This window comes from Monodelphis domestica, chromosome 6, assembly GCF_027887165.1.
Source record: "Monodelphis domestica isolate mMonDom1 chromosome 6, mMonDom1.pri, whole genome shotgun sequence".
Taxonomy (NCBI): domain Eukaryota; kingdom Metazoa; phylum Chordata; class Mammalia; order Didelphimorphia; family Didelphidae; genus Monodelphis; species Monodelphis domestica.
Genome location: NC_077232.1, coordinates 2,386,162 through 2,410,773, shown reverse-complemented (window position 1 = coordinate 2,410,773; position 24,612 = coordinate 2,386,162). Strand labels below are relative to the sequence as shown.

The 24,612-nt window shown below is 58.0% G+C and overlaps 2 protein-coding genes across 3 annotated transcripts in view; one reads left to right on the top strand and one right to left on the bottom strand.

Moving 5' to 3' along the window:
• Window positions 1-4,568: 4,568 nt before the first annotated feature.
• The window catches only part of DHCR7 (7-dehydrocholesterol reductase), a 20,437-nt gene continuing 393 nt past the window's right edge, over window positions 4,569-24,612 (bottom strand). The window contains exons 1-9 of one of the 2 annotated variants that reach the window (XM_056801142.1): window positions 22,868-22,997; window positions 19,252-19,355; window positions 18,870-19,092; window positions 18,669-18,759; window positions 18,371-18,584; window positions 17,153-17,357; window positions 16,657-16,788; window positions 8,042-15,849; window positions 4,569-4,826 (exon numbers count right to left, since the gene is read on the bottom strand). In XM_056801142.1, the coding sequence (XP_056657120.1) occupies window positions 15,385-15,849; window positions 16,657-16,788; window positions 17,153-17,357; window positions 18,371-18,584; window positions 18,669-18,759; window positions 18,870-19,092; window positions 19,252-19,349 (1,428 nt within the window). In that variant the 5' untranslated portion in view covers window positions 19,350-19,355; window positions 22,868-22,997 and the 3' untranslated portion in view covers window positions 4,569-4,826; window positions 8,042-15,384. Of the gene's footprint in view, window positions 4,827-8,041; window positions 15,850-16,656; window positions 16,789-17,152; window positions 17,358-18,370; window positions 18,585-18,668; window positions 18,760-18,869; window positions 19,093-19,251; window positions 19,356-22,867; window positions 22,998-24,612 lie in introns of those variants that run through there. The other variant, XM_056801141.1, reaches the window with a different exon arrangement.
• The window catches only part of NADSYN1 (NAD synthetase 1), a 23,452-nt gene continuing 22,014 nt past the window's right edge, over window positions 23,175-24,612 (top strand). Inside the window, exon 1 of the mRNA XM_056801140.1 lies at window positions 23,175-24,141. Coding sequence (XP_056657118.1) covers window positions 24,057-24,141 — 85 coding nt within the window. The 5' untranslated portion in view covers window positions 23,175-24,056. The remainder of the gene's footprint in view (window positions 24,142-24,612) is intronic.

The window sequence follows — 24,612 nt, the reverse complement described above, 5'->3', positions numbered from 1 at the left end:
ATGAGATTCTTTGTTACATATAAATTTACCTCCATTTGTTTCTTTTCCCATTTCTTTTAGTCATAACCTCTTTTCTTTTTTAGCTCTAGTTATGTGTGTATATATATATATACACATACACATATATATGTATTTATGTATGCATGTATCTATATACCTATTTATGTCTTGTCCTTTCATCCTATACAGTTTGTCACTGTTCCCTCTGAGTGTAATTCTTCTAGCTGCTCAGGTGATAGCAACAGTTTTTAAGAGTTACCAATGACCTCTTTTCTTATAGGGATACATATCATTTTAACTTATTGAGTCTCTTTAAAAAGGGGTTTTGTTTTGTTTTGTTTTGTTTTTCTTTTTTCTTCCACAGCCTGTATCCAATTAGCTGGGAAAACAAAACAAAACAAAACAAAACCCCTTTTTAAAGAGACTCAATAAGTTAAAATGATATGTATCCCTATACATATACTAAGCATGCTCAGCATGCTAAGACAGTTGGGCAACTGGCAACTGTTTCTCTCAAACTGTGTGGAAGACAGAGGCTGTGTGTCAAAGTATCTCCCTGAAGAAACCAACTGTGGAGCTGCCAAGGACTTAGATTATCTTTTCAAAGGTTTAGTGAGTGTTCCTCTACACCCTGTTGGACCCTGTGAATGGGTATGAACCTCCTCCCTTCCTGGACCTTGTAAGGACCCTACATCTTGATTCTGCAGTTTGACTTAACCAAAGACTCTGGAGTTGTAAGAATCTGGCCCTGTGGACATTACCAGCCCCTTTTATCTTTTATTAGTTTATTTAGTTAGGTTAAGGTTTATTTAGAAGATCTAAGAATATCTGGTTGGGTTAATAGTAGTAAGTAATCTCCTGTTACCCTTTCATTCCCTTATCCCTTTAGATAATAAATCTGTTTTATAAAATTGGTTAGTGTGACCCCTTCCCTAAAACCTCCCTATTACATTTGGCAAGCCAGCTAGTTAAATCTGGGAAAACGTTTGACTTTAGATAGGGAAAACCTGTTAGAGAATAGATAGGCAAGTAGGGGATAACTGAAAGATTTAATTTTCACTCCCAACACTTAGTAGGTACCAGGGGGGTGGCCACAGAATTCTCTGACTCTGACTGAACTCTGAGGGGTATTTAAACTTTAAAGGCCCAAAGGCACATGTGCTAGGCAGCCATTAAAATTTTTTTTTCCTTCTGCTCTTTACTGTTTATATATATAAATCAAAGTGGATAGTAATACATCATATGCTATACATATAGTGGCTTTATGTTGAATGTAAATATGTCAGGGAACATGATAAATGATTTATTATACCTGTTGTGGGATTGTGCTTTACACATCCCTTATGTAATTTTTTATCTGTTTCTTCAATGTATGTATGTGATGTTGGGATATCAGTGGATGAAACCAATTATGTTTTTAACTATGCAATCTGTGTTGTCATATGTGCCTTTGATGTGTATATGTTTTTTTATTTTATATAAGTGTAAATTTGTGGTGTTTGGTATTGGTGATAGATTGAAATCTATTGTGTTGTGGATTACTAAGGACTCAGAGTTAAAAGCAAATGATTTTAATTATGAAGGACAAGATTGAGGCAATGGAGACATGCATGAAAGAAAGAATGTTTACAATAGGCATTGTACTGAGTATTGGAAATACAAACAGAAACAAACGAGACAATTTCTACCCTCAAGGAGTTTACTTTTTAATGAGGAAGGACCAAAGAAAAGAGGAAATTAGGGGAAGAATAGTTAAGTGGGAAACAAGACTGGTGGGGAAGAAGTTTGGAGAGGGAGTTGAATCAGGAGTGAAGTGAGCATAGCTAGCTAGAGTCTTGGTGGCCTGGGCTAGAGTCTCAACCAATCTTCCTTATCTATATTGGAGAAATTCCTGGAGCACACGGCTCTCCAGAGGAATCAAAATTCTGGGTTATCCAAGGGGCCATGGAAGAATGATGGCTGAAGGAGTAGTTGCCTAATATTACCAAGGAAGTTGTGCATGCAAGAAATGATAAGAAGAGTTATAATCCCAGAGATATGTGACCTAAAGGGAGGGTTCTGTGTGCCAGAGGTTCACCATCACAGCTCTAGGTGATTTCTAACAATGATGTTGCAGTGAGATGATGACTGAGACTAGCATTTCTATTGCAATAATATAATAAGTATAAACGACAATTTCTATAGTTAAAATCAATATGAACAAGAACAAATATGACTAATAAAATAAACATGAACCATAATGCTTATACTTATAATAAATATAATTTCTATAGGCATAATATGATCAATAAAAATAATGTATGCAACTAATATAAATATGAATAATAATTTATACAGCTGTAATATAAGAACAAATATATATGTGAATATAAATAATAATTTCTATAGGTATAATACATATGGGTAATAATTTACATAGCTATTATAGAATATAAATAACTCCTATAGCTATAACATAATAAATATACATCTTTTCCATAGCTATTGTATAATAAACTTTTTCTACATCTATAGTAAATCATTATAAACAATAACGTCTATAGGTAGTATATAATAAATGAATGTAAATAATAATTGGCATCGCTATAATATAATAAAGGTTTGCAAAGCACTTGACGGATATCATCTCATTTGTAGTCAGTAACCCGTGTTACAGATGAGGAACCCGAAGCTGACATTGGCAGGGTTATGCTTTTAGTGTCTGCACTGTGATTTGAACCCAGGTCTCCTGGGTTTTGTGCCTGCCACCCCTGGTTTTGCTCAGCCAGGTCTGCCCCTTCTCCCTTGGGCTGATCTCACTGCCTGGTCTTGCCTTTGTCCCCCACTTTCCCCACTGGCGGCTGAGTCCAGCGGGCCCTGCTCGAGGCTTTGGCGGCTCTTTGCTATTGCGCTGGGGGTCCCATACAACCGTCCCGGCTCCAGCCTACATGACCAGCTGCTTATTCCCTGCTCCTCCCCTCGGCGCAGCTGGTGGTCCGACCAGGTGGAGCCCTCGTTAGGGGTCTATGAGTTTTCCCCTCCTCTGGGCCTTTGCTCAGTCTCCCTGGGCAGCCCAGAGAGCAGAACTTCCTCCCTTGCACACTGCAATCACTGAGGCGCTTCCTCTCTGAACTCTGTGCATTTGGACATTGTTTATTCCGTTTTCCAAACTTTACTTTCTGTCTTAGTGACAACTCTAAGACAGAGGGGAGAGAGCTAGGCGCCAGGAGGAGTGTCTTGAGGTCACATTTGAACCCAGGTCTTCTTGGCTCTAGGTCTGGTACTCGATGCTACCCCATAATTGCCGCTGTTCAGTTATGGATGTCTCGCTGTCCGTGATCCCATCCAGGGTTTTCTCAGCAGAGATTGGGGTGGTTTGCCATTTCCTTTTCCAGGTCATTTTACAGATGAGGAAACTGAGGCAACCAGTTAAGTGACTTGTCCAGGGTCACCCAGTGAGTGTCTGCGGTCAGCCCAGAGCTCTAGCTGCCCTTTGCATAAGTAATAGCTAGCACGGAGGACGCTTTGCGACAGGCGAAGCACTTTATACCTTCTGGCCTCGTTTGGGCTTCACTACTAGCTGGCTGGTGGGTAAACCCAAAGGCCACGTGACTCAGCCAGGGTCACACGGCGAGGTAGGGTGTGACGGGGCTCTTCCAGGCCGTCTCCCGCACGGATCGCTTGGCTTTGGCGTTCCAGTGCCGCCCGGCAGGCCGTCCTAAAGGTCTGTAAAGGAACGAATGTCCGTCCAGGAAGAGGAGCTCTGGCCGGGCGGAGGCCAGCCTCGACTTGGGCCCGGGAGATCCCGGCGGCGAAGGCTCCGCTGGGACAGGGTCGGGGCAGCCTCATCGCTTCTGCCGAGCTCGCAGCCGGGGCGCTCTGGGACACGGAAGAGGCCGGCAGCCTTCCGAGGAGGGCAGCCTCCAGCCGGAGATGGAAGATGGGAGAGGAGCCACCCGCGGGGCTCGGCCGGTTCTGGGCTCCCTCGGGCCTCGGCGTCTCTCGGCAGGGACGGGGAGCTCTTCCCAGGGAGGACGCGCTAGAGGCGAGCAGCCCGGGCAGGGGAGGGAGCGCGGGCAGCCCCCAAGGGAGGAGGAGCGCCCGCCCGCCCGCCCGCGACGCCACCCGAGAACTGCCGAAACACAAGAAAGGGGGGCTCGGCGAGCGGACGAGGGTGCCCTGGAGAGCCAACTCGAGCACGCTGGGTGCTGCGCAGGGTGGGCAGCGAGGCAGGGGGCTGCGGGGAGCCCCGTCTCAGAGCGTCCCAGCCTGTGCGGGAGGCTCGGCCACAGAGACGAAATCTGCTCCGGCCGCCTCTGCCAGTTGGGGGCGGCAGTGCGGGCCGCGGCAGCCCTTCCCCTTCTCTCCTAGACAGCGCGGACCCACCTACCCCCAGGCCCGGCTCCGCCCTCCGCGGTCCTGCGCTCGCTCCGCCACCCCAGCGCCATCCAGCCAGGACGGATCTCGTTGGCCTGCTGAGCCCGTCCTAGACGGCCCTGCCAGAAGGGCCGGGATGGGGGGGGGGGAGGGGCGCTCCGGGCTCCCCTGGGCAAGGCCGGCCCCGCTGGCTTCACTCACTGCACGCTTCATTCCTCTAAATCAGAAAGTTTTTAATTTCTGCCTCAGAAAAAGGCTCCCACCATTCCCTTCCCGCCTGCCTGCTGCTTTGTCCAGGGCCAGCCGCTTCCCAGGCGCTTCTCCCCGTGGAGCCCAGGAAGGTGCTCAGACGGCGACTCGGCCCTGCGGGGGTCGTGGGCTCAGTTTCTCCTCCATATCTTTGGGAGTCTCGGGTAGGTGGGGCCGTCCCCAGGGTGCTGCTGAGGAAGCCCGAGCTCGTGCTTCAGATTCTAGACTCGGAAAGCAAGCAGAGTAGGCGGCAAGTTAGAGTCATCTTGTCTTTGCTTTTCTCAAGCCCTCACCTACGTCCTGTCTGGGGGGAAGTGACTCACCCAGGGTCACCCAGCCAGGAAGTGCCTGAGGCCACACCGGAACTCAGGAGGCCCCCTCTCCCTCCACTGAGCCACCCAGCTGCCCCCTTAGTATCACTTCCAGGCCAGAAGAGTGCTAAGGGCAAGGATGGGGGGGGGGAAGTGACTCACCCAGGGTCACCCAGCCAGGAAGTGCCTGAGGCCACACTGGAACCCAGGAGGCCCCCCTCTCCACCCACTGAGCCACCCAGCTGCCCCCAGAAGTTAGCTTTTTCAGTGTCACCACGGAAGTACCCGGAGACCACCTGAGCCTGGCCAGGCCTCTGGAGGAAGGCGTGCTGCCCCTTCCTGTCCTGGGGAGAACCCGCCGAGGGAGCTGTGGTCGGTGCACGAGGATAGGGCGGCCCAGTGTGGCAGCAGGCCAGCCAAATGGGCATCCATCAGAGCAGACGGGGTTCTTCCACCCGGACACACTGGCTGCCTTCCAGTCTGGGCCAGGCCAGAGGGAGCAGACTTGTTCTGCCTGGCCCAGAGGGCTGACAGGAGGCACGAAGCCTAAGCAGCCTGGGGTGGGCATCGGGGGGTCAGAGGAGGGCCGTGCAGAGGGGAGGAGGCGGCACGCTGACCACCCCCCATGGCCTGATTCTGACCGACAGCGGGTTCTCCGCTTCTCTCCCTGCCTTGGCCGGCCAGAGGAAGAACCAGGAAACCTGGAGGCCACCTCCTGCGCCTTGGCACAGACCGGTCAGTGTGTGCAGCCACCCCCGGGGAATAGGGAGAGCCCCCGGCAGCTGTCTGGCCTGAGTGCAGGCAGGACTAGAGAGCTTGATGCCATGAGCCAGGGTTTGGAGAGTGCTTGGAGGCTGGCAAGATGCGGCATATGTGTTTATTGGCTCCAGTTTAAAGGTGAGGAAACTGAGGCAGAGACCCGAGGGGGGTCACCCAGGGCCACACAGAGTCAAGATTTGAACTCAGATCTTTCTGACTCCCAAGTCCGCCATCCAATGCACTGTGTCCTCTCTTAGATTTCAAGGGCACCAGCATTAAGGTAATACAGAGCAGAGAATTTGAACTCAAGCCCTTTGACTCTAAATTCATGGCTCCTTCCACCATTCCTCCCTGGAGAGTCTCAGGAGTCCATCAAGAGCCTGCCTTGGGGTGGGAGTGGGGTAGGAGCTCAGGAACACCTGGGTCAGGGGATCTGAGTTTGAATCTCACCTCAGATGCTTTTTGTTCTCTGAGGACCCTGAATTTCCTTCTCTGTGCAAAGGTTTTGTGAGGACTCAATGACGGGGAGGAGAGGTCTGAGTATTCCTCCATGAATAGCTTTCCATCTCAGGCATCCCCAGGCAGACAGTTAAGGGACCTTCAAGGCCCCAAGTCTAGCCTCCTCCTTTTTCAGATGAGGAAACTGAGGCTCAAGGAGCTGTGCAAAGCCCCAGAACTCATCGAGAGCATAACGGAATTTGAACCCAGTGCACTGGATGAGCAGGCTCTCATCTCTAACAGACCCCCGCAACTCCATTCGCCATTGTTCTGAGCCTGAGGAGACACCTGTAAAAGGGTCATCTTTTGAGAAAGTCTGAGATCTCCCCCCTCCCAGCCTTTGTCCCAGTTGGGTGACCCCATTTCTCTGTATCCCTGGAGGCTGGGCTTTGCCTGCCCTTCTCTGGTTCTCTTTGCCCCTCCCTTTCTCTCGGACCCCCAGACACTGAGTCTTGCCCAGGTTACCCATTTAGGAAGTATTGGAGGCCATATTTGAACCTAGGTCTTCCCGATGCCAGGACTGGCTGCCTCGCTGCCCCAGGCCTGTCATTTGTATTCATGACCTCCCTTTTAAACCTCCCCAGGACCGTGTTGGGGCACCACCCCGCCCCCCAGCTCAGATAACCACCAGAATCACGTCCTGGGGTTGGGCTCAGCGCTCAGCACTGCACACAGGCAGTCACTTTCCCCTTTGATTCTCACACCAACTTCAGGAAGGGAGGCTCTGTCTATCCCCATTTACAGCGGAGGAAGCCCAGGCAGAGAGTGGAGTGACTCGCCCAAGGTCACGCAGCTGGAAAGCTACATTTGAACCCAGATCTTCCTGCTCTTGAGCCAGAACTGCCGCCATTCCTCTCCTTTGATGTGCCCAGGCCTGTGGCTTGTGTCTTTTGCCCTCTTACATGGGTTCTCTTCTTTCCCCTCCTCACCCGGCCTGCTGGGGTGGGGGTGGGGGGTCTAGTCTCTCCTCCCTCAGTCCACCTTCCACGGCCTCATCTGGCTTGGAGATCCCTTCCCTACCTTTGCACCCTCCCCTGGCACTACCTAGCAGTCCCCTGGCGCACACAGTAGGTGCTCAATAAATGCTTAGTGGATTATGGGCTCCTTTCCGTGAGCAGGGCGCTGGGGAGGCCCACGTGGTGTCGTGTGTATACTGGCACCACAGCTGACCAGTCGCTCCCCTTCCCAGCCTCAGTTTCCTTATCTGCAACATGGGCACAGGGACGGTTCTGTGATGCCTCCCTCCTGAGGATGGATCACAAGGGCGGGAGCGGGGATCTCCCGGGGCCAAGGGGGAGGGCGGGAAGCCGGGTTCAAAAGTGCCCAGCATGGTGCCCGGCGGCCGGACCACGTCAGGAGCCATTTGCGAAGATCAAAGGCCAGGAGGGCTGGGAAGCGCGTGCGTTCCGCAGGGGTCCCATCAGGCCCCGGGCACTGCGGGTGAGAGCGGCGGGCGGGCGGGCTCTCTGCTGCCCTGCCCTGCCCTGCCCAGGGATGGCACGTACAGCTCGAGCACGCAGTAAAATAGCTGCAGCGGATTACAAACTAGAGAGAAAAGCCGCGATCTGACGCTACGCAGTGATCCACGCTGGGCGCGAGCGTAACCGCAGCGGGCGAGATCTCGCCCATTCGCCGGGATGCCAAAGACGAGGGAGAGCATTTGCTGCTCCTCACCGCTGCCCTCTGGTGGCTCCGGCCTTAACTGCAGGCGGGGGGCCAGAACCTGGAGGGGCAGCGCTGGGAAGGGCTGCGTCTCTAGCTTTCCTCTAAGCCGCCCCAAGGCTGGGAGCCCGGGGGCCGAGGGCAGGGGAGGGCCGAGGAGGAGGCCCCGCCCCGCCCCGCCCCGCCCCGCCCGGCCCCGCCCCTACCTCCGAGGCGCAGAGCAGCTTGGTGGAACTGCAGTCCTGCCCCGAGGAGTCGAAGTCGTCCAGGTAGTCCAAGGCCTGGTGCCAGCTGTCGGAGCTGGCGCCTGTGGGAGCCGCGGCGGCGCTCGGGGCCGTGCCGGGCTCGGAGCAGAGGTCCGCCTCAGAGCCGAGCTCTTGCATCAAGCAGCAGCGACTCCCCGAGCTGGCAGCCTCCGGGTTCCTGTGATGCTGGGAGAGCAGTTTGCCCATCGCGTGCAGCCTCTCGGGATGGACGGCAGGCCTGGGCCGGGAGGGCGGGAATCCCCCAACCTTTAACCCCTGGGGGCTGGGAGGAGGCCGGGACTCTGGCCTGGGGCGCCCCGGTGCCGCCCAGTGATGCCGCCCTGAGATCACAATGCAAGCTTTGTTCCCAAGCTGCTGCTGGCTTTGTGAGGTCCAGCTGGGAGAGGGGGTGGCCCGGTGGCTGGAGAGTCAGGCCTGGGTTCCAATCCGACTCAGACCCTTCCCAGCTGGGTGACCCTGGACCAGTCACTTGACCCCCATTCCCTTCCCACCCTTCTGTCTCGAAGCAGTGCTTGGTATGGATTCGAGGTCACACGGGAGGCTTTAAGAACGACGAAGAGGAATCCTCTGGGGACCAACAAGCCAGCGGGGCTCGGAAGGTCACGAGCCCCCCGGCTCTGGTTCCACGAGGCTCCCATGAGGTCTACCCAGGGAAGGATGGACAGGGGCCTGCCCCCTCGGGCTGCCACCCAAGAGAAGGAGGCAGGGAAAGCTGTGGGGGGGGGGGTAGGAGAGAGTGGGAAGGAGTCTGGGGTTCGAGGCCGGCGCTGGCAGCGGGACTGTGCAGAAGGCTGGAAGGGTCAGAGAAGAGCTGCGATGGGGGTAATGGGGATCCATAGGAGCTTATTGCAGGAGGGGGGGGGGACCCAGTCAGAGGTTCTGGTCCAGACTGATTTGTAGAGGGAAGCAGTTCTGGTGGTCCAGAGGACTACGGTAACTGAGACAACAGGTGAGGAAGGGCTCCTCCACAGGGCAGGGTGACTAGGGCCTCCCCTTCTGAGAAGCAGCTTAGGGGGCCCCTGCGGAAGAGGAGCCTAGAGTCAGGAAGACCGGAGTTCAAGTGTGACCTCAGCCACTTGGCAAAGGCACTTCACCTGTTTGCCTCAGTTTCCTCAACTGTAAAATGGGGATAATAACAGCAGCTCCCTTCTAGGGTGATTGTGAGCACAGAGGAGTTCATTGTAAAGCGCTGGTACATAGGAGGAGCTCTATGAGTGTCAGTGAGGATGAGGGGACGCCCCTTCTTTTAGGGAGCACCTCCAACGGCCCACTGGCCTTCCCACTTTCCCAGGGTTTCCCCTCCTCCTCTGGCTCGCCTTGGCTCTTTGGCCTCCAGGCACTGGCTGGAGGGGAGGAGCTACGGAGCCCACACCAGTCACTCTACACACAGTGCCCCAACCTGGGTCATCAGAGGGGTCCGGAGCTCTGCTCAGGGGCCATGAGGAAGGGCACGAGCCTAGGCACAGCAGGGCGAGGCCCTTCTCCAGCTTCTGTCCTAGAGGCTCCTCAGAGGCCCAGGAGCTCTGCGCAGGGGTTTCTCCTGAGGCAGGAGAACCTGCTCCTTCCTGTTCCAGGACGCCAGAGAGCGACACAAGCCATTGTGGGGGGCTGCTCAGAGCTGGCCACAGATGAAGTGCCTTGTTTTACCCGGAATCCCCCTAGGAATGGGCGGACTTAAATAGCTCCTAAGGCAGAGGCGGTGGAGGCTGGGATTAGGAGGCTCCTCTTAGAGATGGAGCCTTTGGAGGGAGGCAGCTAAGGGTCTGCAGGGAACAAGTCAGGGAGTTCAAATCCTTCCTCAAATGGTGTCTTCGTTGTGCGACTGAGAAAATCTCTTCCTCATTCCCCCTCGATTTTCTCATCTATAAAATGGAGCTAAGGAGGATCAATCTTAAAACATCCTCTAAATGCTCTTATTATCATCATCCCAATTTTACAGATAAGGAAACTGAGGACCAAAGTGATGGCCCAGGGTTCTCCATCTTGGGTGGCCGAGGAAGGATTTGAATTCTGCTTGGGGGCCTCTGAGCCCAGGCTATATGCATTGGGCCACCCTGTGCTGGGCCTATGAAAGGGACGTTCCTTGGGTTTGAGGAATGTCCATTTGGCCCCCTGGCTCGAAGCAGCCATCTAATGGCTTATTGGCAGTGGCCATTGTCGGCCAAGGGAAGGGTGTCTCCATGGGTGCCCACCTGTACTGGAATGCCCGAGCCTGAGCCAGCCCCGGCACTGTTTGGGGGTTGAAGCTGACCCCCCCACCGGGAGCTGCTGCCTGGGTCACCCAGGTCATCCCATGTGTCCAAATGGCCCCCACAAACCCTTCACCGAGGCTACTTGAAAGCCGCTTCTCTAAGGTGTTTCATGGAGTGGTTTTCTTCTCACATTTGGGGGGAACATCCTCAGCCCTTAGCACAGTTCTGGGCACACCACCGGGGGGGGGGGGGGGAGGGGGGAGCTTAATAAATTCCTGTCGGCTGACCTGGCCCAACTGATTGCCTCAGGAATTCCTGTTTCAGTGGCCCAGGGGATACCACAACAGACCGAGGTGAGCAGTGAGCCTCCTCAGCACAGGAGGATCCCAGACACAGAAGGGACCTCTGAGGCCTGCCTGGGACAGACCTCCCTCTCCAGCGAAGGCACCGTTCCACTCCCCAAGCCCTGGTCATTGGGAAGCTTTCCTGTCATCAAGACCAAATTTATCATTCCCAGGGCTTCGCTCTGGGGCCAAGCAGGAGACAGGCTGAGAGGCAGGAGGTCCTGGGTTCAAGTCTCAGTCACTTCCCAGCTGAACGTGACCCTGGGCAAGTCATTGAACCCCCATTGCCCAGCGCTTACTGCTCTTCTGCCTTGGAAGCAATGCCCAGGCACTTTGTGGAGATCGATTGCCTTGCTTCGTCCTGTTTCGTTCCGTCCCAACAACAAGGAAGACTTCAGATGTGGCTGCGCCTGTGTCAGATCTCCCCATGCTTTGCTTCTTCAAACAATCAGCAGTTTCTCCTCCTCACGATGGCCACGTGAATCTCCCACAACGTGTAAGATTTCTTGTTCAGGACGTATTTTGGCCAACTGTATTGATCCAGCTATTTCTGCAACCCTATTCGTTGTTAACCCCCCTTCATTATGCTCCCTGTGAACTGGGCAACGGAGTGGCATGATGGTCCCGGGCTCGTCGAACCGTCTAAGCGGTCCTAAACGCTTCATTCCGCCCTAATTCTGGGCACAGCTGCTCTTATTTCAGCGATCGCATCCCGGGCTGTATCCGTTACTGCGCCTGGCCCAGCAGTCCACGCTGCGCACGTGTAGACAAGCTTCCTAAGAATGTTTCCCTTGGTTCAAATCAAGAAAACATCTAATGCCCAGTGGACTTACGCGTCGGCTATGGGGGGTGGGGGGGGGGAGGAAAAGAAAATGATCTATGTCTTTAACGAATAATGCTTGGAAATGATCAAATAAAATATATTTAAAAAAAAAAAAGAATGTTTCCCTTGGCCTCCTAACCCACGAACACAGAGACGAGGCGAGGCTCAGGCTCCTTTCAATGTCTTGGAAGAAGCCATCATTTCTATTGGCAGCCAGTTACAGAATATAAAGGAGAGATGGAAATCGAAGCGCCGTGCGGAGGCCAAACGGATTGCTTTCTCCCCTTCCTCATAATGGGAGAACATACAACAGCACATCTTTGGAATGTGGAGCCACTCAGAATTCTCCATGGACCTGAGAACACTGCATACGCAAGTGATGGATACTGGCCATTCCAGGACTTCCCTTTATTCGGCCTCATCTATTGCAAATTCATTTTATGACAAGGTTTCTGCCTATGGGTCCCATAATAGTCTCATTCACACCCTTATTGCCTGTGGATTTGCTCTCGTCTTATTTTTTCTCATTCTTGTTTGCTTTCCAATTGTCATTGGATGCCTAGAATCCACCATACGTCAAGTCAAAATCGAGATGAAGTCGTTTACTTTAAAAAACAAAAAGGAAGACCCTGACTGGCTGACAAGGTCACGGTCTGAGGAAAGGAGGTCTGCAAAGCAGACCCCAGAATGAGCCCCCCTCATGATCCCCCTCCGTGACTTCTCTTCCCAAATTTCCCCCACTAATGGACTTGTTATGGTTATTATTCTCTCCCCAATATAGGAGAAATAATATGAGAGCAAATACTTGTAGGTTCAATAAACATATACCCTACTTTAAGCCCCCCTAGGTTATTTCCCCAAAAGCTTGCAGTTACAGAATTAAAACCCAAAGATCACTACCCATTGCCCCCCTCCTTTCCTTGTTCACAGAGCTACATTCACTCCCATTACAAGCCAGGCAAGCCAAGAACATCAACCACCTTCAAGACACACTCCACTGAATTCTGTTTATGGACAGAAACCAAGCAACACTGCCAGGTGCTTTAAAGTAACACAAGAAAAAAAGAACTTGTAAACTGAGGAAAAACCCCAAACTGGCCTGCTTTAACCTAGATACAAATATGTTTTGTTGTTGTGATTGATAGTGAAAGCTGACCAAAAGCACAGCGATCCTCTCAGCAGGTCAAGGGGTGCTAACCTACAAATGGCTTTATTCACATTAATCATGTCTATCACAGTGTTGTAGAAACCTAGTAAATGATCACGGAATTCTTTGTTGTAGTAATGTCGCAAGAGTGTTGTTTAGGCGATTTGATAATATCCAAATTGTAGAATGTCACATACATATTAGATTGATTGACTGCATAACAGTTAGCATTCATAACTAGGTTCTACCCTATATCAAGTCCAAGATGAATTGAAGTCACTCCAATAAAAAACGGAAAAGGGGGAGACACCGGGAGCCATCAAAGAACACGCTGTCACACATGGAAACCAGGGACTACAAAGCAGCCCCCAGGAAGGATGGAAACACCCACTGAAATCCCTCTAAGTGACTTTCATTAACATTCCCTTATTATTAGAATTGCCATGATCATTATTCTTACTTAGCCCCAGGAAAAATAGATGAGAGCAACATGCTTTCAGAGTTAATACAGATGTCCCACTGTTCCCCTAGGATACTACCAGGAGAGCCCACTTACAAAACTAAACCTAAGGATTCTTATATACCCACTTAGATAGGACCCTCTTTCCTAGGCATAAAAACTTCTGGCAAATCTGTGCTTTGAATTCCCTAACCTATATCTGGGTCATGTTGATTCTACCCTCTGATCCTAGACTTAGCAACAATGTTTCATTGACTATCTCTCTAGGCTCACTGTCTGTTGTTAGGTTCCATGGAAACGTGTGATGAGAAGAAACTGTGTGCCAAGTAGATGTGTGATCATGAGGGTATAAAATAAAGTCAGGCCTCAGCCAAGGCAGAGCAGTTTATCCTGTGAAATCTGTGCTGTGGGTTGAATGCAAAAGCTGTATCCCATCCATCATTTCGCCAACACCGTCCCACCTCCAAGAACCCATCCCCTGTGGGAGGCTGACTTACCCCACAGAAGGGCAGGCCAGAGCCTGACATGGAAGCAGGCACCAGAATCGATTCTTTAACAAATATTTATTGTCAGTGCCGAGGGTGAAGGCTCTGAGCCAAGATACATGTCCCTGCCCAGCGCTCCCAGCTGAGGATGGATCCTGAAGCCTAGAGATAGGCCTTGGGCTGGCTGGAGCAGGAAGACCCCCCTAAGAATGAGGGGCCTCCTTTGGGTTTAGAAATCCCACAGGTGAGGAGAGGCTGGAGGGGCCCCAGAGAGGACCCCACTGTGTTCAGTGCTAGTCAGCACCCTGTGATTGGCAAAGCACCCTGGGGGCATCCAGGATGACGAGGGCCGAGGCTTCAGGGTAGAGATTGGGATGGCTTTAAAGAAGCCCCCCAGCAGGTGGGCAGCAAAACTTGGAATCTGTGCCAGGCCATGGCCCTCGAAGGGAGGGGCAGCACCTGGGGGGGGGGGAATCCCGAGTCTAGCAGCAGAGAGGGGGGCGAGGCTCCATGCTGGGCCAGTGAGCATTCATTAGATGCCCGCTGTCCCCAAAGGCACTGTGTGAGCAGGGTGCTAGGGCCCTGAGATGGCAAGGAACCCCAGCAAGGGAGGATCACCCCAAGCCCCAGGATCTGCTTGCTGCCACCAGGAGGACCTCCTAGCAACCAGCTTGGGGCCACATGGCTCCAGACGGGCATGAAGCCAGCAGCATCTCTGATGGCCTTGAGGGCGCTGGGTCCGGAGCACTTTTGGGGGAGCTGGGAGGGTCCAGACCTGTAGTTTCACCAATGAGAGGAGCTCAGCTCCCTTCATGGAGGCACTGAGAAGTACCATCAGTGCTTCGTTTCTGGCTGGTCTATGCCAAAGGCAAAACTCGCACTAGCGTCATTGCGGCCTCAAGGCCAAGCTTTCTGCCAGATCAAGGCCCTCAGTCAGGCCATTCTCTGTCCAGCCCTGACCTCTCTCTCCCTTCCCAGGCTAGATGGAGAGCTCAGCTGTGTCTCAGCCTTTTCTTAGCCCTTTACCTTCTTAAGAGTACGAATTAGAACCCAGGACCTCCCATCTCGAGTCCCAGCTCTCCATCCCCCAAGCCCGACCCCACTGTCCTGGGGGCCATCCCTTCCCCCAGCCTAGAAGCCTCCAGATCAGCCCCTGGCTCAGCCTTGAGACATTTCTCACAGATGCCATCTGCACTAGCCTTTGCACCAGCCTCTCCTCCAACCGGGCCCTTGCTCTGGGTCAGGGCAGGGGCTGCTAGTGAGGTCCCTTCCTCCATCCCCCCCCCCCCAACTCCAGCCCATCCTCCCCTGTCCAGGTCTACCCAAGACGCTGACCCTTCCCCCGCCACCCCAGGCATCACCAGGATTCCTGAACCCGACAGCCCCAAGGGCCCCCAATTGTGGCTGAGAGGCTCCTCCTACAGGAAGCCTCTCCTGGTCTCCCTCCGATGACTGAGCACACTGTCTCCCCACTGGACAGGGATCCTCGAGCGTCAGGGCGATTGTCCGCCCTTCCTGTACACCTGGCACGCAGGTGGGTGCAAATGCAAGTCAGTCACCGACGGTTGCCTGGATGAAGACCTCAGCAAAGAGGAGAAAAAGGGCTTCCTCCGATTCATGGGGAAAGAAATTGGATTGCCCGAGGCCTGTGATGGAAGACGAGGCCGAGAAGGTGGCCACTGCCTGAGGGGTCCCCCAGGAGGCCACAGGCCCCCCCAAACAGGGGAGCGTCTTCCCGCTGGCTTCCCTGGTCCCGGCCTCCTCTGCGCCCATCCAGTTCTTAAAGGTGACCGAGGAGCCCGGCTGCGGGGGCCAGGCCGCACTGAGGGCTCTCAGAAGAGGCCGGGCAGCAGGCGCTTGGGCACGGCGGCCGTGTAGCGCTCCCAGTCGCGGCCGTACTTGCGGGAGCAGCGGTCCTCGTCGCGCAGGCAGCGATGGATGAGCAGCACAGCCATGTAGACCACATAGAAGTAGGGCAGGAGGTGGGTGCCACCGCAGGCCAGGCAGTAGGCCAGGCTGCCCATCAGGTCACCCGTGTAGTTGAAGTGGCGCGCCAGGCCCCAGAAGCCCGACACCAGCAGCTTGCTGCGGTGCCGCCGTCCGTCTGCCGACACGTACGAGCACTCGATGTAGCGCGGCTTCCGGCCCCACACCAGGCAGTTCCCGTCCGTCTTGCGGAACGTGTCCTTCTGGCGGTTGGCCTCCCGGAACACGTAGTAGCCCCCCAGGCCCAGCAGCAGGACCCCCAGGGCGTGCGGCGCCGACAGCTGCACCGGATGGTAGACCAGGTACAGGCCCTGCGGGAAGAAGGCAGAGGGCAGAGGGGGCACTGCTGGGTGCACTCCGAGCGTGCCAGCTCCGGGTCTCTGACGCAGAAGAGTGGTCAGGGCCAGGCACTCGGGGTGAAGTGACTTGCCCAAGGCCACCCGGCTAGGACGTGTCTGAGGTCAAATTTGAACTCGGGACCTCCTGACTCCAGGCCTGGCTCTCCCCATGAGCCACTTCACTGCGCTGCCAGCCTGTCCCTAAACCAGGGCCCCCAGGAGGGGGAAGGCCAAAGAGCTGAGAGCAGAATCTGGTTCTGCCATTTCCTCCCTGGCAGGAGGCGCCACAAAGACTCTGCATGGAGTTTGGATGGATCTGGACTCCGATCCCGGCTTGGACCTTGCCCAGTTTGGTGTGACTCGGGGTGTGTCTAGGACGGGGTGTGCCGGGCTGTGCTGTGCCAACTGAAACATGCCCCATGCCAGGCGGGCACTGTTGCTACTTGCCCACCCCCGCCTAGGTAAAATGGGGTGCTCCAAGGCTTCCCGGGCGCTTAGGGCAAGGGGCACAGGAGCCAGTTGTGCCCAGGAAGTGGGGAAACGGGCCCTCGTGCCTGCTGTGGGCCCCAATGCCCGGAATGTGCCCGCCCCATGCCCCGTCTCAGAGCCTACGCTGTGCCGGGTTCCAGGCTGGGCAGTGGGTGAAGGACTCACTTAGGCTCACCCGGCTGCCCCGGATCGATTGTTACTGAGCGCCTCCTTTGGGCCACGCGCGGAGCAGGGGAGCTCCCAGACACGGGCCGAACAGGGACAAGGGGCATCGCCCCACCCCCACCTCACCTGCAGGGTGTACAGGTAAGGCAGCCAGACGCAGTCGCCCCAGCCCAGGTACCAGCCAAAGTGGTCGTGGCAGATGTCGATGGTCTTCAGGTACCAGGTCTCGTTCCAGAAGAAGTCCACCACGTAGAGAGCCTGCAAGACAGAGGGCTCGGGGAGCCTGCAGCCGACTGCGGGGGGCGCAGAGCCCAGAGAAGGTCCCCCAGTGTGTCCTGGGGAGCATCGACTACGGGGAGCAGAGAAGGCCCCCCCAGTGTGTCCTGGGGAGCATCGACTACGGGGAGCAGAGAAGGCCCCCCCAGTGTGTCCTGGGGAGCATCGACTATGGGGGGCAGAGAAGGCCCCCCCAGTGTGTCCTGGGGAGCATCGACTACGGGGGGCAGAGAAGGTCCCCCCAGTGTGTCCTGGGGAGCATCGACTACGGGGGGCAGAGAAGGTCCCCGGGCACCCCCTCAGTGTGTCCCGGGGAGCCCCCCGGGCACTCGGGGCACCCCCTCACCTGCAGGACGTTGACCAAGACCATGGAATTGGTCACGGCACCGTAGAGCTCCCGCTGCTTGGCTGCAAAGGACAGGTTGATGAGCGTCCAGGCGACGATCCCGGGGCGGCCGTTGAAGAAGAGTTTGAAGTCGAACCACTTCCCTATGCGCGGGTTGAACTCCACCCCCATCATGTAGTTGTAGAAGAAGTTGCCTGTGAACTTGCTGAGGGGGCAGGAAGGGTCCGAGGTGACTGGGGGCTGCCAGACAGGCACCGAGAGAGCCCCGTCTCTGCCCCCAGGAGGCCACTGAGCCCCGTCTCTGCCCCCAGGAGGCCACTGAGCCCCGTCTCTGCCCCCAGGAGGCCACTGAGCCCCGTCTCTGCCCCCAGGAGGCCACTGAGCCCCGTCTCTGCCCCCAGGAGGCCACTGAGCCCCGTCTCTGCCCCCAGGACCCCCGGCAGTCACTGAGCCTGTCTCTGCCCCCAGGAGGTCACTGAGCCCGTCTCTGCCCCCAGGAGGTCACTGAGCCCCGTCTCTGCCCCCAGAACCCCCAGCAGTCACTGACCCCGTCTCTGCCCCCAGGAGGTCACTGACCCCGTCTCTGCCCCCAGGAGGTCACTGAGCCCCGTCTCTGCCCCCAGGAGGCCACTGAGCCCCGTCTCTGCCCCCAGGAGGCCACTGAGCCCCGTCTCTGCCCCCAGGAGGCCACTGAGCCCCGTCTCTGCCCCCAGGAGGCCACTGAGCCCCGTCTCTGCCCCCAGGAGGCCACTGAGCCCGTCTCTGCCTGGAAGTTCCCTGTAGAGCTCAGAGGAGCCTGTGCCCCGTTTTCCACAGGCCTAGCTCTGAGGGGGCGAGTGTGGATTACACGTGTCGATGTGACTCCCCCCCCCCGCCGCATCCCCCCGGAGAAGACCCCAAATGGGGGGGGGCAGAGACGGTCACCTGGCCGGGTGCAGCACTCCCCAACAAGTCTGCTCCACCAGGCTTCCCAGCCCCACGTCGAGGTCGCAATTGATGTTGCACCCCCCAATTCTGCTCTTCCCAGGAGCTGAGCTTCACAGCTGCGAGGGGCCCGGGAGGCCGCCCAGTCTCGCTTCGAGGGGCGCGAGTCTTAAGAGCTACAGGACTTGAACCTCGGTCCTGGGACCCCAAACCCAGCCTGTGCCCCCCCGAGGCCCCCCGGTGGGATGGCCCGGGGGGTCTCCCTGGGGTCTCCCCCCCCCCCCGTGGACATACCAGTCCTTGGCGTTGGTGGGGAACAGGTAGCCTTTGATCATGACGAACGTGGACACGGCGTAGCCCAGGATGTTGGCGCACCACAGCAGCGGGATCCAGTTGTCGAAGATGACGGTGGGAGAGAACCAGTGCAGGTGGTGGGCGTTGGCGAGCCACAGCAGGTGGGTGATGAGCCAGGCCTGCAGACCGTTGATCTGGTACTTGTTGACGACGCCTGGGGGGGGAGCGGTGGGGGAGGGGCTGCGTCTGCGCCCTTCCCGAGCTGGGCACCCACCCTGCCCCCGCAGCCGGCACTCACCTGCGGGGGTGACCGCCCCTTCTTGAACGCCTCCCACGTAGCCGGGCAGGAACTTGTGGCAGAAGTCGGGAATCGTCGTGTATAAAAGCACCTAAAAGCAGAAGGACGTCCCGGTGGGGGGAGTGTGTCAGTGGGGGGCAGCCCGTCCCGGCGCGGAGAAGCCGCCAAGGGGGCCCCGGGGGGGGGGGGGCGGGGGCCCACCTGAAAGGCGACCCAGGCGCCGTAGATGAGGGCCGCCCGGGCCGTGACCCCCGGCGTGCGGGCCCAGATGTCCAGGAGGCTCGCCCTGCCGCCCAGGACGTCCAGCACGGGCGCCACGAGGGAGCAGCCGAACTGGTCGCAGCACATGACGAAGTAGTACACGATGAGGGGGGCGAAGGCCAGCAGGAAGACGACGCTGGCCAGGGAGAAGCAGTCCACCTCCCTGCGAGAGAAGGGCGGCGGTGAGAGGCAGGTGAAGCGTCCCGGGGCTCCGCGGATGGCTGGGGGGGGGGGCGGCGGCTGCCTTTACAGCCAGGGAGCTTCCAGGCCTCCCGGCCTCCGTCCGTCCCCCCGCGTTGGGGCTTCCCGCCAGCAGACTTACCAGGCTCGGCCCCACTTCCCTTGGGTGGCATCGCCCCCGTTTGGAATCCTCCTGGAGTCCCTCTGCGGGGCGGAGCTGGCTGGAGCCCGGGACGCCATTGGAGCCTGGAGAGAAGCCCAGTACACGGTCACATGACACAGCAGACGGTCACATGCTTTCTCCACTAGTGAGCAAGTCCATTAAGCCCCTCCTAGGGCGCAGGCTGCTGATTCACCTGCCCAAGCCTCAGTTTACTTATTTGTTAAAAAAATGGAAATCCCATCAGAAGCCCCTGTTGACCAGAGGCAGCTAGCGGGGGGGGGGGGGGGGGGGAGGGGGGTGTTCAGGTGCGGAGGGAGTGCCAGGACGGAGGCAGGAAGACCTGAGCTCAAAGGCAGCCTGATTTCCCTGTTTGCCTCAGTTTCCTCAAATGTCAAGCAGCCATCCTAACGCCTCTGTCTCAGTTTTTCGTGACGATGAAGAGAGATACTATTTGTAAGGCTGACGGGTGACCTATAAATGTGTTCCCTCCCACCGACAGGCCTCGGGCAAACTTCCCTGTTTGAGGATGGTCTGGCCACTGGGGAAGAGGGTTTGGGCACCTCCTGCCCGGGCACAAGAGCGGGGCTAGTGTGGGAGGGATGAGACCCTCTGGGGACCAACAACCATCACAGATGTGGCCATGAAAAGGCTCAGTCAAGCGTCCTGTAAACGGCTGCATTTAGGAGGGAAAAAAAACCCAGAAGCGGCGACGGTGGCTCCCGGGGGTAAACTGGACCCGCCTGATGCTGTGCAAAATGCTGCAACTGGGAGAAAAATGAGCAGCTCGTGTGCCTCCAGACTGGGCCATGCCACAAAGAGTGCCCGACGGAACTCCTGCTGCCACCCTGGTACCACGGATGGGAAAGGGACGACTGTAAGGGGCCACAAAGCACCGGCGTGTCGACCGCTGCCACACTTTACACGTGGTGAGAAAATGGGGAACAACCAGGCAGCTGAGGGGCCTTTCCAAGTCCAGGGAAGCCAGCCTGGGAGCAGTCAGGCGGCCAGCGAGCCTCCCCAAGCCCTGGGGCCAGGTGGGAGCCGGAACCCCAGCCCCAGGAGGGCCCCTTCCCCAAGTGCCGGATCCACAGGCTCCTCCGGCAGGCCAGCCAGGGCCCTCCCCCAGTGGTCCCTCGTCTTCTCTTCTGCGCCATCGGATAGCAACTTGTCTGCTGGTCATCTGAGAGCAACTTGTTTCTGAGGCTAAAAGGGGAGCCTGAGGCCACAGGAGCCTGGAATGCTCTTGGCCCATCTTAGATCATCCAACGCTCTGGGGGCAGCTCTGGGTCTGGAGTCAGTGAAGACTCCCCTCCTGGGTTCCAATCTGGCCTCAGGAACTCCCAGCCGTGTGACCCTAGGCCGGTCACTTCACCCTGTTGGCCTGTTTCCTCATTTGCCAAATGGGCTGGAGAAGGAAATGGTACCTTTGTCAAGAAAACCCTCCACGGGGTCCCGGAGAGTCCGGCTGAAGAGCCGCCATTAGAGGGCGAGCGCCCGGAGGAGGGGCCGTTAGCCCACCGTTAGCCCCGGGCCAGGACGCAGCGGCCACTTCCCTCTCGGAGCCGGCCTGACCCTTTTGGAGGGCGAATGAAGCGGCCCGGCAGCTTTGCTCCTGCTTGGTGGCCTTTTCATTGGCTGCAGCCATTTCCCAAAGAAGTAGCCCATCTCGGGTTCAGATGAGGAAGGCTTGGGTTCGAGTCCCACCTCAAGACCTACCAGCTGTGTGATGGTCGGCCCGTCACCCACCCGCTCTTCGCCTCTGTCGCCTCCTGTGTAAAACGGGGTCCCCAAGACCCACAGCAACCCTCGTTCAGGCCCGCCAGTCCGGGGGGCGTCGGGCAACCTGTTTCCCTAAATGCACACCAAAGCTTCTGCCCCAGGCGTGCTGCGCGGAGAGCCAGCTGAGGAGCCAGAAGGGTCAGGAGGGGCTCAGCTGTGCCAGGGAGGCGGGTGGGGGGGCCTTAAAACTCCTTCTCTTCCCTCTCGGGGTCAATACTGTGTTTAAGGGCTGGACACCAGGGGTAAGTGACTCGCCCAGGGTCACCCAGCTAGGAAACATCTGAGGTCAAACTTGAACCCAGGACCTCCCGGCTCGCTTTCCACTGAGCCCCCCGCTGCCCGCCCCAGGCACATGCTTATCCAGGCCTTCTGGGGCCGAGACTCCCCACCGCCAAGGGCTGGCCGTCCTCTGGCCACCGTCAGGATGGGTGAGTCCCGGCTGCCTTTTTATCACCTGCCCCATCGGAATGTGACACCTGCTGGGAGGGGCTTTAAGGGCTGCCAGGACAGCCCGGGGCAGAGTCCTGCCAGGCGAGGCTGAGGCAGGGCCCTCCTGGCCTTCCCTCCTACGACGGCCTCCGGGTCCAGCCTCCCACCTCTGGGCTGGGACCTGCCCAACCTGTCTGGTCCTGCAGAAGCAGCCCAGGAGGCTCCGGGAGACTCACCAAAGGCCTTCCTTCAGCAAAGCCCATTTCAGGAGAAAACCTTCGGCCTGGCCGGGCCTCCCATCTTAGAATCAACACAAGAGCAGCGAGGGCTGGGCTGTGGGGGTGACTTGGCCAGGGTCACCCAGCCAGGAAGTAGCGGAGGCTACATTTGAACCCAGGACCCACCATCTGGCTTTCTGCCTGCTGAGGTCCCCAGCCACCTCTCCAGCCTAACGTTGGACTTGGAGAAGGGCAAAGCCAAGAGGTGGCGCCTGGCCTGGCCTGGCTCCCCCATCTTCCAGGCTCAGCTCAAATCCATCCTGCACCCCGAAGGCCTTCCCTTTGGAGGGCCTCCCACCTCCTCCGGGCCTTTCTGTTGGCCCCCAACCGACCAGGCTCCGGTCCACACTGCTGGGCTGGTTCTGCCCTGCCCAGGTCCTCCTCCTCGATCATTTTCAGATGACAAAGCCAAGGTCAACAGGGTGAGGTGACTTGTCCAGGGTCTCTGGGCCAGACTTGAAGCCGGGAAGGGGGGGTCCTTCTGCCAGGCGGCAGCATTCTATCTGCTCCGCCACCCATGGGCCAGGGGAGGAGGCAGAAGCCCGCAGGCCCACCGAGGCTGAGCCCAGGATTTTAGGGCCCCAAAGGAAAATCCTGGCCGGCTTCTGGGCCATTCGGACAGCTCTCAGACGAGCCTTTCTGGGTCACTGGCCGGGCTCGTGGGCCGCTTCGGCGGGGCTCTGCGTCCCTGTTCCGGGGCGCTGGCTCCTCCGGGGTTACTTAGGAGACCAAACGGGCGCCGGGCGCTCCCCCTCTCCACCCGCTTCTAGCTTTTCGCCGTCCCCAGCGGGCTCTCCGTCGGCTTCTTCCCGCGACTGCTTAGGGAGGGCGACGGCGACGGAGCGGGGCGGCGGCCCGACTAGACGCTCCAAATTTAAATGGAGAAATAAAGGCGAAACCCCTCGAAAGCCCCGCACGGGAAGGGCGCCCCTCCTCCTCCCCCCTCCCCTCTCGGGCACTCCCACGCCCCCGTCTACGCCGGCGACCGGCTTCGGGAAGCGTCTCACTCGGGCCACCGCAGGCTGACACCCCCACAGAGCCTAGGCGTGTGCTCGGAGCCGAAGACAAGATGCTGCCGCGCTGCCCTAGAGCTGCCCCGGCTTCCTTACCTGCTGCGTGCCCAGCCTGCTCCGCTCAAGCCGAGAAGCCGCCGCGGGCAGCGGGGCCGCCCAGCTCGGCTCGGCAGCTCAAGGACCGCCCCCCGGCTGACGCGTCCCCCAGAGGCGCCCAATGGGCTTCCGGGCATCTCTCTGTCAGAGCGCCCGGCACATCCGGATTGGCGCAGAGACCTCAAGCCATCCCGAGCCCACCGGGAAGGCAGGGGCCTGACCACTCAGCAGCAGGGGCGGAGGCGGGTCCCTGACCCCTCCCAGGCCGCCTATCTCCCCCCCCCCCCCGCAAGACCTCCTCCTGGGCGGGGATCCCCTGAGAGGGCGCCGAGCAGGCTGTTTGGCCTCTTTGCTCTGCCGTGGCTCCCGCTTTCCCCGAGGACGAGTTTAAGTCTAAATCTTGGAATCGTCACTGGCCTCCGGGGCCCTACCGTGGCCCCATCCCCGGCTCGGTCTCCCTCCTCATCCCTGCTCTCCCCGCCTCCCCGGCAGTGGTGGCTCCCTCCTCGAGGTCCGGGGCTTTTCCCTTGGATCCCGAGGCTCGGAGGGCCACGTAGCGCGCGGCTTTGGGCTCCCGGGCCGCCCTGCCCCCACCTCGGATTTAAATGGACTTCATCCCCGCGGGCAGAGTGTAGCAATCTCGGGCCACGTGACCGGGCTGGGCCGGGGGTCACCCAGGCCTCAGCTGGAGGGGGAGGGGATGACGGGGGTGGATCGGGGGGGGCTCTAAAGCACAGTCACAGTATGCCAGCTAGAAGGGAGGCTCAGGCCAGGCCCGAATCCCCAGTCTAAGAGCGCCGGGGAGAGGGGCCGATCTGTACTCGGAGCCCCTTCTCTCTCCAGGTCTAGAGCAGATCCCGGAGGCCGAGCGGGGCGGGGCGGGGCGGGGCCGCTGAGGGGTGCCGGTGGCTGCAAGCGAGAGCCGCGGGGTGAAGGCCGTGCCGCGTTGTCAGCGGGTTGCTCGCGGCGGCTGGCGGCGGCCCTGGCGGATCCCCGTCTGGCCCGGGATCCATCCTAACCTTCGGCGCTCGCGGATACATTGTAACCTTCGGGCTAGCCGCAGCCCAGCGCGGCGTTGCGCGGCGTTCGAGCCGGAAGGAAGAAGGCCGCCTGCCCCTGCCGTTGCCTCTCCCCTTGCCCTTCCCCCCCGGCGCGGCTCGGTAGCGGGGTGCCGGGCTTGGCTGCAGGCATGGGCCGGAAGGTGACGGTGGCCACCTGCTCCCTCAACCAGTGGGCCCTGGATTTTGAGGGCAATTTGCAGAGGATTTTAAGGAGTGAGTATGGGGGGAGGGGCAGAGCGCCCCCTGCCTGCACGCCCGGGCTGTGGGGCGCCGGGCCGGGGCCCCAGGAGGCGGGGAGAAGGAAGAGCTGCAGCGGACCGGGAGCGAAGTCTTCCCGGCTTCCTCGGCGTCGTCCCCCTCCCCTCCTGCCTCGTGAGTCCTCTCCCGGGGAACAGCCCGTGGGGCAGCCGGAAAACCCGTTCAGTCTCTCTATCACGCACTTGTTAGGACTCGTCCACGTGCCAAGCGACCCTGACTTCGTCCTTTCTTCCGTCTCGCCCTTGCACTCCCCTGCCACAGGGTGTCAGCCCTGCCCCTGGCCCTGGGCACCTGCCTTAAGGGAAGCCCCAGACTGAGGGTCCGGGGGTCCTTCCCCAGTGCCTGGCACACAGTAGGGCCCTAGGAAGGGTTTGGGGATCCACTGGGGCGTTCTGAGGAATCGGGGCCGGAGCAGAGCTCAGCAGC